General features: G+C 38.1%; 3 protein-coding genes across 3 annotated transcripts; 2 read left to right on the top strand and 1 right to left on the bottom strand.

Annotated features, from left to right (window-relative positions):
* Window positions 1–1,114: 1,114 nt before the first annotated feature.
* Window positions 1,115–1,625, top strand: LOC114724122 (uncharacterized). Its single transcript, XM_028910418.1, has one exon. It carries the CDS (start codon window positions 1,271–1,273, stop codon window positions 1,478–1,480), a length of 210 nt encoding a protein of 69 aa, XP_028766251.1. The 5' UTR covers window positions 1,115–1,270; the 3' UTR covers window positions 1,481–1,625.
* A 4,562-nt stretch (window positions 1,626–6,187) lies between these two features.
* LOC114724100 (gamma carbonic anhydrase-like 2, mitochondrial) lies at window positions 6,188–8,497 on the top strand. The gene is made up of 2 exons (XM_028910392.1): window positions 6,188–6,585; window positions 7,718–8,497. Exons 1-2 carry the CDS (start codon window positions 6,210–6,212, stop codon window positions 8,092–8,094), a joined length of 753 nt encoding a protein of 250 aa, XP_028766225.1. The 5' UTR covers window positions 6,188–6,209; the 3' UTR covers window positions 8,095–8,497.
* A 689-nt stretch (window positions 8,498–9,186) lies between these two features.
* Window positions 9,187–14,839, bottom strand: LOC114724054 (F-box/LRR-repeat protein At5g63520-like). The gene is given in 12 exon segments (XM_028910322.1): window positions 9,187–9,831; window positions 10,362–10,478; window positions 11,059–11,234; window positions 12,142–12,297; window positions 12,778–12,795; window positions 12,798–12,816; window positions 12,932–13,033; window positions 13,246–13,380; window positions 13,461–13,553; window positions 13,634–13,741; window positions 14,472–14,526; window positions 14,529–14,839. Coding segments are annotated over 12 exon segments (1,755 nt in total). The 5' UTR covers window positions 14,825–14,839; the 3' UTR covers window positions 9,187–9,351.
* Window positions 14,840–14,950: the final 111 nt, after the last annotated feature.

The raw sequence follows: 14,950 nt of genomic DNA, 5'->3' as shown, positions 1-14,950 counted from the left end.
AGTGTGGAGAGAAGAGAAGAGAAGAGAGGCAACCATGTTGGATTGGGGTCCTGTTGTGATAGGTTTACTGTTATTCATACTGCTCTCGCCTGGATTGCTGTTCCAGATGCCGGGAAACGCACGCTTCGTGGAATTTGGCAGCTTTCGCACTAATGGCAAGGCTATTCTCGTTCACACTCTCATCTACTTTGTCGTCTTCACCATTCTCATTTTGGCCATCGGTATCCATATTCACGCTGGCTAGCCTTGCTTCCCTGCTCGTTCATGTTCTTCCCACCTTCCCCTGTTTCAGCTTTCAGGTTTTTTTATCCATGCTTTTTTTTCCCCCCTCTTTTCGTTGGTCATTCTTATAATTATGTAAGTGACGGAACTCTTCGATGAGACCATGTTAGTTTTAATTTTTTTTTTTCCTTCTTTTATTTTTCTTGTTAACTGTGTTCACCGTTTAATCCTCTGTTATGTCTTTCCATACTTTGGTTGCATTTTGGAGCGAAACCATGTATTCAAATAATGTTCGAGTTCGGAACTTCGGATGGTGAAATTGATTATTGATGATAAATAAATTTAGCAATTTTCTTTCTTTCCTCAATTATCGGGACTTAACTATACAAAAAATATCAAAATATTCAAAACCTCGGAACATTGCAATTGGCAAATATGTTCCTCTTTCAAATAAGGAGCGATTGCTACATAGGCTTATTTTTATTATTATTAAATCAAGTATTGAAAAGACAATAGACGTGGGGGAATGTTACTAAGATCACATTGTCACTGGACTGCAAACCAGAGCCCAGAATATTCAATTGGGCCCATAATTAATTGATTTGATTCCGAAGCTGAGGTGTGGGGGGTGGGGAAATTGGCCGCACCTACCTTCGGAACTGGGGAATGAACGTACGGTACACCGGAATATTTTATCAGGAAAAAATGAGGTTATCAACTCCAAAAAGGTTTTCGAAGTTTGGAATCATTTCTCCCAAGACCGATGTGGAGTATGAGAGCCGTTGACGTCCCACGCGACCCGATTGACGCGCTCAGCTATCACTCTTGGCCTGACGTGTCACGCGAAACTTCCCGGTTCCTCTTTCCTAATAATCGATGCACTGGGCGGTCCATGTCCTCTTTTCAACAACTGTACCCCACTCCCACTTTTGCGTCTCAGATCCTTCCTTCTCAGAGCCCCTCTCTCTTCTGTATCCTTCATCGCCTGCCTTTTCTCTGCCAGATCCCCTGATCCTTTCTGTCGCTGTGTTCAAAAAGCTCGAAGAATATGGCGGATTGGGGTCCGGTCATCATTGCGGTGCTCCTGTTTGTGCTGCTGAGCCCAGGTCTTCTGTTTCAGATTCCGGCCAAAGGCAAGGTTGTTGAGTTCGGCAACATGCATACTAGCGGCGCTTCTATCCTCGTTCACGCCATCATCTACTTTGGCCTCATCACCATCTTCCTCATCGCCATTGGGGTTCACATCTACACTGACTAGTTTGACTGTACTATCTATGCTTGTTCTTCTTGGGTATAAACTTCTTAAGGATCATGAATTTAAGATTGCATGTCTCTAATCTGCTACTGTTATTACGTCTTCTTGATCTCAATGGATGGTCTATTCGTGTGGTTTGCATGCTTGATTTGGATGCTCGTCTTTCTTACTATTATTTTCCCCCTCTGTTCTCAATTTTATTTCCCCAAAATCTTCGAATCTCCCGTTGAACCCTAAAAAAAGAAAACGAGAATTTAAAAGGGATGAAAGAATAGTGGAAGGAAGAAATGAATCGAATAATAAAATGTTCAGAGTTATTGTACTTTGCTTCAAGACGGCGGGTCTGATTTCAGTGTTGATCAAAATGGAAGCAACACTAGGACTTTTAGGACTTTGATGTAAATATTCTGGTAGTTCTTGCGTTGATAGAGGTTTCACCTTCACTCAAAAAAAAAAAAGATTGGTTACACTGATGGCGCTATGGTGCTGCTTCACTTTTCTGAACTTTTATTTCGACTTTTCAAATGTCGGGTCTCAAATCATAGATGGTTTTAATCGTGGTGCGCTTTTCTGTTTGTGGGCGTCGAATTTGGAATTGGGATAAGTGCAGGATTCCGCTTAATTGAAGTTAAATTGTATTCCCCTATTTGGCAAACATCATCGTTAGTATTCAACCTAGAACACTTGAATAAGTACAATCTCACATTGAAGAAAGTAGTTCTGAAATCTTCATGTTGGCATATTTATGTAACTTCCGCGGATTTAGTTTTGACAGTATCAGCCACACTCTGCGGCAAATGACGCAAGAGCAGGACACATCATTATTCTGAATCAGGATTCTACCCGCATCGCACGTGCTCTTTTTTTTTTCATGAATTTTTTTTTTCAGTTTCTGATGCTATAAAACGTAAATAAAGATAACTGTAACTAATTAATTACAAATTATTAAGTCAAAAATATAATTCGGTTGAGTTAAAGATTTGAAGGTGACCTTGATTCTTAGTTCTCACATTGAAAAAGCACCTTTGCGTGCTTTTTTCTGCTTGACTGAGTAAAAAAAGCAAGTGAAAAACAACTTTGCGTAAAAATGATGTCAGTTGTACAGCGAATTAAAAAAGTCCGATGAGTTATTCGGCGAAGAGATCACGGAGGAGGAATAAAGGATTAGTTTGATCATAGAACGGGGGATATTTCGGTCTTGTAATAAAAATTGTCACGCAGAAATAAAATGCCATTTTTTATTAGAAAAGACTGTCATTTTTTAAAAGTAATTTTATTTGAAGCATTGTTAAACATTAAATAAAAATATCTTTTTTAATAGAGATTTAAATTCTGATTTGTCAGTTATAAGAAATTAGTTTCTTACGTTGTCGTATTGTCCAAACATGAGAATGAAGTTTCTCATTCGACCATGATAGTGCAGGGAAATTCTGGCACCAAAAAAATTTCTCAAGATTCCATCTCCATTTTTGTTGCAACTCCCTTATCATAATTCCTTCAAACCAACCGTCACATTAAGTAATACTACCTTCGGTCCTTAATATAAGACCCCGTTTGACTTTTTATTTGGTCCTAATCATAAGATCCCAATCTATTTTGTCTCTCATATTTATACATTTTTTTCTAAGATAGTCATTCTAATAATGATAGTTCTAGCCAATACACTTAATTAACAAGGATATTTTAGGAATGACAACACTTATTTATTACAAATAACTAACTTAACTTACTTCCTTAATCTCCTCAAATAAGTCAACTGGGTCTTATAATTAGAACCGTACCATTTGATGTTAAGCTGCAGTGACAATTTGATTCAAAGTTTATCGATATTAAGTCGGGAATTCTGTGGCTAAATAATACTCTAGTGACGTGTATGTTTGGTTAGTTTTAAAAAATATGAGAGCCTTATTTTAAATGGGGAGTCATAATTACAGAAGGTTAGACAAAGCTTTGAATAATGGACGAGGATGAAGCGGCATTAATCATCCATACGCACCAAAGGGAGACGTGAGCGTTTAAATGCGGCGGACACCTGACTGTGAGATGGTTTCAAGTTCTACTTCATGACCTGTGCTTGTGAACCACTCGTAGTGAGGTCGATACTCCAATTACAAATTTTGGAAGCCCTCCAAATTACGTCATATATTGTGATTATGGGTCTTTGTACAGAACTACGTAGTGCTTGGAAATTAAAAAAGAATACAAAGTTAAAAATGGGGTGACTGAGGAAATGATCGGGACAACAAGAAGCGTGAAAAAGATGAACTGAATGCAAGTTTAGTAGTAGGCGAACGTGTTCATCCAGAATCAGGATTCATCAGGACGCTAAAGGGCTGATGAAGAAGGCAAATGAGCTCTCCATCTTATGCGACGCCGAGGTCGCTCTTCTCATTTTCTCTTCCTCTGCCAAGTCCTGCCATTTTGCCGGCCACGAGTACGCATATATACTTCTCTCTCTCTCTCTCTATATATACTCCTCCGATCCTAATTATAAGACTCAATTGACTTATTTGAGGAGATTAAGGAAGTAAGTTAAGTTGGTTATTTATAATAAATAAGTGTTGTCATTCTTAAAATATCCTTGCTAATTAAGTATATCGGCTAGAACTATCATTATTAGAAGGATTATCTTGGAAAAAAATGCATAAATATAAGAAACAAAATGGATTGGGGTCTTATAATTAGGACCAAATAAAAAATCAAATGGGGTCTTATAATAAGGACCGGAGGAGTATATATATAAGTGCCTTACCCTTCTTTTTTTCACATACCATTACCGCAACTTCTACTACTTATCATCCATCATCAATACGATCCTCTCCGCGGCATTCACAGCACTATTTGCAAGTATCGTTGTCAGGTGGGGACTCTCTCACTCTAATATCCATACTTTTCAGAGCCGTCCAGGTATATATATTCTGTTTTTTTTTTTTTAATTGATGGTGGTCTTTAAGATTTTCACCTTTATGCATCGTTATCCTCAATCGAGTAAATGAATGATTGCGCTTGTTGATGAATATGTGTGATTGGTGTTAAATGAAGACTGGCGTTGAGATCGTCGTCTCTGGAAAGGTAATCCCAACTCAATAGGAAACATATATGTGATACACAGGAGCATTGTTTGCGGATCGATCTGGTTATGGTGGACAGAGACGCGTCAGCGCAGAGAACATGAAGGCGCTTAAAAGAAGGATAAGATTGTGATGGAATTAAAGTTGCACGAGCTCTATGAAGAAAAATGAATTAATGTAGAGTTTTGTTGAGATATATATGCAGGTTAGGGAGCTGCAGGAGGAAAACCCTTGTCTTGACAAAAGAGTGAATTTCGACTGTTCACCAAAAAAAAAAAGAGAGTGAATTTCGACTATAATTGAAGCTGCATATATATATATATACTCCTCCGGTCCTAATTATAAGACCCAATTGACTTATTTGAGGAGATTAAGGAAGTAAGTTAAGTTGGTTATTTATAATAAATAAGTGTTGTTATTCCTAAAATATCCTTGCTAATTAAGTATATTGGCTAAAACTATCATTATTAGAAGGATTATCTTGAAAAAAATGCATAAATATAAGAGACAAAATGGATTGGGTTTTATAATTAGGACCAAATAAAAAGTCAAATTGGATCTTATAATAAGGACCGGAGGAGTATTGTGCAACATTATGCAGCTACGAGCTTCAAAGCTAGGCATGTATGGGCAGGCATCTGATGCTTTTCCACTCACTACCAAGGATTGATGATTCCTCTGCAATATATGCTGTATCATCCGACTATAAACCAACATCTCAATTTACCCCTGTTTTGGACCCGTCCTCTCATAGAATCAAATTATTCTTAATAAATACTCCTCCAGTCCTAAATATAATATTCATATACTAGTGTGTATAAGAGTCTTATATTTAGAACTGAATGAGTATATTAGAAAAAATCATAACACAACAGAATAAACATCCTTTTGTAAAAGCAGCTAAGTGAAATCCAAAGTGTCAACAATAAAATCCAGAATGTCAACAGTTAATCCGTTATATTTTAATTTGTTTACGTTAAATAGATGGTTAAGTAATTTGTACAAATCCGTTTCACATTATTCTTATTAAATATACTCAAAAATATATCTTAAATTGATTTTTGCACAAACTCTTCTAATTAATCTTGATTTAAAGCTGTCTAGAATAAACCAGAGAGAGACTTGTGTTATAAAATCGCAATGTGTGCGTTTGATAAACTTAAAGTGAATTAGTTATTTAGTTCTTAAAAGACAGTGTAATACACTCTAAAAATGACGTCTTTTAATTTAATTATTAAGAAAATCTAACCAAAATAAATTTTGTTGGGCTAAATTTATGGTTCTCAGGTGGAGCTGCTAGCCTGCTAGCATGTAGCAGAAGAGCTGACATGGGAAGCAAACACCAAAATTTATAGTACTACTATTTCGTATGAATAAATTACGTAAATGGATTAATTTTATGTGATTTAGAAGCAATCTTTTGATGATAAAAAATCCCACCTCGTCCGTCGGAAGAAAATTGGACTCTTGGATTTGCCACCGAGCTCCGATAAACTCGTCAGATCCACGAATTGTGGGGCCATTCCTGTTTATTTATAATAGGGCTTGGTTTGGGCTAAAGGCCCATTGGCTGCTTGATCTTCAAGCCCACAAACGGGTCCCTTCACTTCGCTGTCCTGTCGTGTTGCTCCGTTGGCCACTGGGTGTTTCAGTTGTGACTCATGGCAACTCTAGGTCGCTTCTCCAGAAGAGCTCTCGCAACCGTGCTTGCATCAAAACACCATCTACAACCGCGGCTATTGGGCCGTGCTCTTTCGACGGAGGCGACAAAGGCCATCACGCCTTCGGCAGATCGCGTGAAATGGGACTACAGAGGTCAGCGCAAGATCATCCCCTTGGGGCAGTGGAACCCTAAAGTCGCCGTCGATGCTTACGTGGCGCCCAACGTGGTTCTTGCTGGCCAAGTTACCGTCTACGACGGAGCCTCGGTCTGGCCAGGCTCCGTCCTCCGTGGTGATCTCAATAAGATCACAGTCGGATTCTGCTCCAATGTTCAGGAGCGCTGTGTTATTCACGCCGCCTGGTCTTCTCCAACAGGTTTGTCCTAATGGTTTTGATTGTTGGTGCATTTAACATTACAATTGGAGGAAATGTGACGTCAAGGAGGAAATTCTGTTTCGCCACGGAATCCTAATGCGTTGCTAGTCTTCTCATAAAATGAAATCCAATATGACTATATATGAAATTCCTAAAATTCCTATGAATAGAAAGCTTAAGCATATTATAGTTAGGCCTTTGGCCGTCTAGATTCTAATTTAAGTGAAACGGTGATAAATAATCTAGAGGAAGGTTTAATCGGTTGTGCACATTCTATGTTGAAAGATCTCCTTGAGAATTGTCGAGGACTTTATAGTTGCTGCTTCGAGGCTGGATGCCCTGAGCTTTCTTTCCTTAGTCCTGGGTGCTTTTCCTCAATCACTCCGGCTTAGCTGCTGTAGATTGGTTGATTATTGTAGTACTCCTCCAGTCCTAAATATAAGACCTTATACTACTACTAAATATAAAATCCTTGTACTAGTAGTGTAAGGGTCTTATGTTTAGGACTGAAGGAGTATCTATTTTACTCTTTTGTAATCTCGCTTTCCCTGGCATTGGTTCAAAAATTTAGTTTTGTTGGTTTGAATTGTACAAGTTAGCCGCATTTATCTTCTTTAGTGTTGCTCATTTTCTAAATAGCTACAAGCCCCCGTATTATTTTCTTAAGTGTGTACTCTTTGATATTTTTTCTCCTTCCATGGATAGCTAATTCTATTGGATTGATTTTCTGTTAATAATCTCATTGACACCTAACCTGTAAGAGCTATGTCCCCATGCATACCACACCGTTACTTCCATTCCCTTGGTTTTGGAGCCACCAAGGTACTGTTACCTGAGATGATATTGGGTCACTAGTCGGAATTAATATGGTAACATATTTCTTATAGATATTTAACTTCCCTAAAACAAGCTTTCTGTGTTTCGCCTTCATTTAGTTTTACCAATTATTTAGTGGAGTTAGTAATCAGCGTGCTTATTTGCTGGTGTTTTTCTTCTAGTTTTATGGATTTGAATTTAATTTTCAAATGGAACTTAAGATCCTTTATAAAATGTAAATGGGGTGTTCCTATATACAATTAATCATGAATGGATGTATTCTTATTGATTATATATGCATCCTTCTGTTATTCAGGCCTGCCAGCTGAGTCTTTGATAGATAGGTTTGTGACAGTCGGTGCATATAGCCTCTTGAGGTCCTGCACAATTGAGCCAGAGTGCATTATTGGCCAGCATTCCATCCTGATGGAAGGCTCATTAGTGGAGACACACTCAATCCTTGAAGCTGGGTCAGTGGTTCCCCCAGGGAGGCGAATTCCATCGGGTGAACTTTGGGCAGGAAATCCAGCTAGGTTTGTAAGGACTTTGACCCATGAAGAAACCTTAGAAATCCCCAAACTTGCGGTAGCAATAAATGATCTTAGCAAAGAGCATTTCTCAGAGTTCCTTCCTTATTCCACAGTATACTTGGAGGTTGAGAATTTTAAGAAGTCCTTGGGCATTTCTATATGAGATGGCCCCGTTGTCATTCTTCAATTTATCGTTTAACTGGAATTTTGCTTGTAATGAAATAAGAATCCAAACAAAGAGCAAGCTTTTGTCTTGCAGTGTTTTCCCTTCTGATGGTTTTGTGTTGTATTATCACTAGAGTAACTATCAAGGGATGTCTTTGAATACCATGCTATTAGTATTGAAGTGTCCTTCTCCCCAAATTTGTGCTGTATGTTCCATTTGTTTGAAAGATGAAACACAAAAAGAGCACTGAAAATCTGTAGGCCTGCAGCCGACGAATTAAGGCATGCTTGGCCAATATCTTTCCATTGACACAGTGCGATGACTGTTAATTGATCGCATACATAACTCTCAGTATGCTTGCCTTTCAGTTATAAATTGTAACCCACTTTCCCCTTTGAGTTTTCTTCTGTTCCAGTGTAAATTGCAGTTTATTTTTATTTTGATCATGTTCCATGATCTGCCTTCTCCAGAGCTTATTTTTAGCGAGTACTATGGTCGTCCATCTAGAACTGGAGGACGTGTCATATATGGTAAAGTGTTTATAAGTTTTTTTTTTTTAATTAAAAGACTAAATGATTTGAGAACAGTGAAACATGTGAAAAATATATTAGAATTCACCAACGGGATTAGATTTAGTTAATTAAGAATGTGTTCACATTTAGTCTTCCATTAGAAGGATACTTAAAAAAAAAAAAAAACACTACAAATCAACCTTCTATGACTTAAACTTTGTGACCGTGATATCAATGGCTCTTTCTCGATTCAAAAAGATTCAATTTTCGCCCTTTTTTTTTTCTCTCTGTTTTGCTTAGTTGCTTGGCCAATATCTTTCCAAGTTCAATCGACCATTAGCTGGACATGATGAGGGAAACCTGGCTCAGCAAAATGATAGATCAAAAATCCACTAAGATGTGCTCGAAAGCTCAATTTTGTGGGAAAATCTCAAAGAATGAGCTTTCCACCCTAAGAACTCGGGCTTATGATGATAAAGCAAATGACAAATAAATTCATACAAAGGGGGAACTTATTCCATAATCATATGCATCAACGATATTATATTTTCCGGTAAAAAAAAAAACGATATTATATTCACCTGCATTTGTTGTAGCTGCACAAGATTCTGCACTAAACGCGCTGAAAAGCATATAGCTGAATCATATACATGTTGAAGACTATGAACTAGAAGGTCACAGGCAAGAAAAAACATCAACGTCTCAGAAATGCTCGTATTGAGAACCATGAACGGTTCCAGTATTACTGTGACGGCGCACAAGACATCAACAGATACACGCTGCTGTAAACATGCACACAGCAACTAATGGAGTTTTCTCCTTTGCATTGGCCATTCTCTGTGAACGAAGAACGGGCCATTTCCCCACCACAGAATATTCCTGACAATGGTACCCCTGGGAAATTCTCTGTGAAAGGGGAAATATCAACATTGGGTCGTCCAAAGAATGATTCACCACGACCGCAGCAGGCAAAAATAAACCCTCCAAACACAGAAGTAGCATTGCTGGCCCCACCACTGAGATTCTTGAAATTTGCTTCAAGCTTAATCTTCTCCAGTTCATCAGACACCCGAGCGCATGAGGCTAATGCTGTATTACAATCTGAATGGTAGAATTGAAAGACATCTCCAGTCTTTAAGCCGATCCCATCAACATACAGATACTGTTCATCTCCTCTGTACAAAACAAGAGACCTTAAATTTTTCTTTTTTGGTTGCAAATGCTGGAAGATCATAGGTCAATGCTTTTTCTCTACTGCAGAGTTTGCTAACCCTAAATTACAACTTGGGGCCTAGAAGATTGCTGGAGCAAAATAATAAAAAATAAAAACATTGTTGAGTCTGAAATCCAATCTCCAATATACTTAGATGTTTTACCAATCCCATCATCGTTTATCTATTTATCTTTTTTTTTGGAGCTGAAATCGTTTATCTATTTATCACGCAATTTGACTTTAACAAATTTTAAAACTTCTATTAAAAAGATTTAGACAACTCACCAATTGCTCCCTAATCTAATTATTATGTAGTATGCTAACTATAAACTATCACCAATGACCCACGCTGGTTGAGCCAAATGAACAAAGTAAAATAGTGTAGTAGATGAATAAGAAATAGAGCCTGCTCATCAGGCCATTGCAGCAAAATTTTCTTTTGTTCTTTTGCCTTTTTGATTTTCTTTTCCAGAAGTCCTTAGAAAAGTGTAAATATCAATGAGAAAGTAGAAGGCCAACAAATGAGTTTCATAACATACGTCATAACTCCATGAAAAGCAATAGATGTTCTTGTCTTGGCTTCTCTGATCCAACGGACAGTTTTCTTCGCTTGTATACTCCGATGTACAAATCAGGCATCTCAATATGATTAGCAGCTGAACATGTTTTGAAGTCCAAAAACATGCATAGATAAGAAAGCAAATATAGGGGGAAAAATAACAGGAGCTAACGCAAGTTTATATCAAGTTTATCATCAAAATACTCAAATATTAAGGCTTCCCAACCAAGCAGAGTAAAAGTAGTCATCATAATATTTTATCTTCCACTTTTCCTATAAAAAAACGCAGCATACTAAAGATTCAACAATCAAGTGAATGATTAATTTTTCCCTCAAACTAATGCTGATGTGAGAGATGATAAAAAAATGTAACGGATCATTTAATCACAGTCTGACGTGATAGTATGTGCAGACTTCATTACAAAGGGATCAGTTAAAAGTCCATTACCAGTAAAGCATCATCACCAATTAGATTTATTTACTTGTTCATGTATACTGCATTTGAACTTTAAAGAAATCATAAGCCTCTTGCTGGCTTGGTCTTATTGAATATTGGGAAAGAGAACAAGATGAACGGCATCATGAAAAAGCTTAGTTCTGTTCTGTGATTAACATAAACTTTTGGTTCATCAGAAAAACAGGGCAACAAGACTTCAAACTCCGAAAGCATTAGAAACCTCATTGTTAACATCATCCAATATTCTTTGACCATCAAGAATTTCCTGTTGCCCTTCCCTCCTAGCAGTCAGCCATGTAGAACTCTCAGCGCTTCTTGTTCGGACTGAAGCTGTCTTGTACTTGCCACCCACAGGTAAAACACCATTTGACAGTGCAACGTGAAACTTAATTTCTCCTGTAGCATTAATTACTCCACGGCACATATAAGTAATAAGCAAAATATATTAAAAAAATCAAATAGAAGACTTTCAAGCAACATATTACTATAATATTGTCTCATAGCACTTGAACCAAACACACTGCTAAGTGGTTTTTGTAGTCAACGGAATTTAGAGTGTATAATCAATAATGGATATGGAATTAGGATTCTCAAACATAAAGACTTGAGCCTTAAAGGGAATCTGTTCCACAATCAGCAGCTTCTTGCATGAGTGCTTTATTTGGGAGAAAATAAACTTTTCCCAAAGGTTGCATCAGGTGAAATGGAATTAGCTCGCAAGCCTTCTTAGTCATGGTCCCACATCAGGTAAGCATGCAAGGAAAGTGGGGTAATTGAGCCTATAAAAAGGAAGAGGAGGCGGCCTTGTTTAGTAAACCTCGGATCAGGTTCTTTTTCCCTTTATGAGCCTATGGTCTGAGGGCTTGTGTATGCCTATATGACCCGCCTGCTTCTTAATTAGTTCACCAGTTTTTGACTGACTACTCCAATCTATGACCGGCTTCCCTTTGGGCCAATTTAGGCTTAGTTTCAGACCAAATTAGTAACCAGTTTACCAGTTTCACAGCTGAACTCGCCGATCTGGTCTAGTTTCCAAAACAAGATAAAGAGACATAAAAAGCAGCACTCGCAATATTTTCTTCCTTTCATTAATCATTTTTAACCAAAAAAAAAAAACACAGAAACAAAGTTGCATTTGGCATATACTTTCCTTTGAAAGAGCAAACATGTTTAGTCTTACGGGATATGAACTGCAATTGTATCAGTTGTATCATTGAAAAATAGAATCGTATGAACTGTAGCAGTTGTATCAGTTGTACCGTGTATCGGCAGAAAGATCTACCAGAAAGATAGCAAGAAGTACCAGATGATCTGTCCCTATCCCGAGCAAAAACAAGAGCAACAGCTTCTATTGAGTACCCTGTTCTAGCATAAGCATTTCTAGAGTCATTTCCGCTTCTGTATGTAATGCGGCCCCTCTCATTACCAACAATGAACGTGTCCTTGGGCATGGCATAATCTGCATAAAAACATTTACCATCAGGACAGACTAGCCAAGTACAAGCCAAGAAACAGAGGGTTGTAATTGTAGAAGTCATTGAAGTTCTCACTTTACAGTTATAAAACTAACACAAAATACAAATTTGTTCCATGTTTCCATCTACTTATGTATTCCCCCACAATGAGAAGCTGTAAAGCAAAACTATTACAAGGGAAGCAATCAATAATATTCTTAAATGGATTGATCATAAAGTGAAGAGTCTGTCAACTCTAAAAAATCATATTCACACCCCCCCGCGCGCTCACACACCAAAAAAAACGCCTCTAAATAATAAGTTCTTTGAATCTTCTCTGGTCAACTCCAATTTTGAGACGTTCTACTGAACAAAGCAACAAAATGCCTGACAGATTTTCCCCAGAAACTAAAAGGCAAGTTTGAATATGAGCAGCAGCATAGTGTAGAAACATGATGTGTATAATTATATGGACTGTCACATACCCAACTTCTCCATAACTGTTTCATGTCAGTACTTCCTTCCTGCACAGCCAACTCACCGTTAGCAACAATACCAAGAGTGATGTGAATAAAAAACGGAAAGAGTTAATCAAAATAAAATGAATAATTGATAAATAAGTGACTACCATCTACTTACTCCAAATAAAAGAATACCCTGAGGAAACGAGCACCTGGAAACAGATGCAGAATACTCCTTGACATCCATTACAAACTTGTCAATGGCTGACTCTGCAGGTATCTGGTAGGATAAGAGCTAACAACCTTAACAATTTGAACAGCAACAAGCTCAATACTATCCTAATGGAATCCTGAACGGATAGGTTTCTCATTTTTAAAAGTGGCTAAATAAAATACATTGCATGCATAACAATCAGGATAGCGAGGCAAGCAAATCTGACAAAGCACAACACGTATCCTGAAACTCAAAAAGCAAAAGAGAAAATTTATTACTGTTGATCGTCGAACTAGTGGCAACGCATCAACTCTTAATCCTGGGAAAAAACCAATGGTCATAACTATGCCTTCACCTATCTGTACAGCATCTGTTTCATCGCTGAGGTCACTCAAAAGAGCGTGCCAGTTGACCTGCATAATAATCATGGGTCAGCACTTGAGTTTATCAAACTCCTAATATAAAAACTAACAAAGGTCGATAGATATTTAACCTCTTTAAGCTCATTGGTAAGAGTGTCCCTTCCAATAATACCGTTAGCCACAGAAACAATGATGGGAACAGAGCGTCCCAGTTTCATTCCAATCTGTGCAGAAGACCTGAAGGTCAATGGTTTAATACAAACAATTCTTGGACTTAGAAAAGAAGGCGAGAGCAATTCCATACAAGCCTTAGAGTCTTCGGTAGTTCAAATCCACTTCCAACATTTGCAATGGCAAAATGTGGACGGATGGGCTCAGACAGAATCTTATCGAAAACCTCCTTTAAAGCTTCCTGTTTGAAGGTACAATAATTTCCAAGAGTAATAAGCAAGTTGTAAGTTGTTAAAGTAAGTACGGAAAAAGTCAAGAGTTAATGCAATCTGTGAAGAACGGAAATTATCATCAAAGTGAGGCAAGCACGACGTATATTTCATTGTTCACTATAAAAAAGAAAATTTTAACATAAAAATCATCTAAGGAAATAAGTATATTCTGCATAATTGATTATGAACTTCTAAGATTCACAAACTGGAAAAACTGGGTCCTTTGGTCTCTAATCCACCATGAGGCCCATTTAATTGGCTTCTCCTAGTTTCCTAGCCCCAGGCAAAGAGAGCAACGCCGACACCAACCGGAACGCCGGATGCCTTGATTCCCGTTAAATGACTTGCACCATAAGAAGAGCTCATTCCACAAAACCAGCTCTACTAGGTGAGAGTACTTATTGACTTAAGTAACCTCTTATATTTTCATTTTTAACCAACGTTGAACATATCAACACCCTCAGTATCAACGGCCGATTTGCCATTGCTTCCTTGGCCCTGATTGTGTTCTCGGAGCAAAGCGGGAAACAAATGGTGATTGAAACCATTAACAGCGTTTAAATGCCTAGAAATGTAGAAATATAACCATTTGATAATGGAACGCAATCTAAGGTGCGGAATTTTCATTTCTTCCTGACTGCGATATTGCCAGAAAAAGTGAAATGCACATGACCAGAGACGTGGACCAAAGAAACGTACATGAGAGAAGGTTGAGAGAAAGAGCAGAGGCGAGCTTAGGACGACACAGACGCGAGCTTAGGACGACACAGGACGCGATTTCGATTCCAGGATTTGTTAACGCAAGCTGCTGAAGCAAAGGATTGGGCGGGAAGCCTGCTCAGAATGTTGAGGAGAAGGTCCTCGTTCATCCCATCAAAACCCGATAAACACATTTGAGAATCTTTTGCCTTAGCTTTGGTTCTGGCCATCGATGACGATGGGGTCTCCTCCATCGGTCCCGGTATCCTCCGGCCTGAATTCAGCTTCCGATGACTGGTGGAAGTGGCGGTGAAGGAAAGCATGTAATCTTCCTTACTGGGCTTATGGCCCATTGTTTTGGCCCAAAATGCATCTAACGTGGTGTATCCCGAAAAACAAAACAGGAATATTTGGGCCCAAAAAAAAAAAGACCAAAGAATACTGACACTACACCCAATAATACGCTATTCTTCATCACA

Source organism: Neltuma alba, unplaced genomic scaffold (genome assembly GCF_004799145.2).
Source record: "Neltuma alba isolate B1F8T4 unplaced genomic scaffold, ASM479914v2 tig00012167_pilon, whole genome shotgun sequence".
NCBI lineage: Eukaryota > Viridiplantae > Streptophyta > Magnoliopsida > Fabales > Fabaceae > Neltuma > Neltuma alba.
Note: the sequence above shows the minus strand (reverse complement) of the source record. Positions and strands in the feature narration are given on the sequence as shown.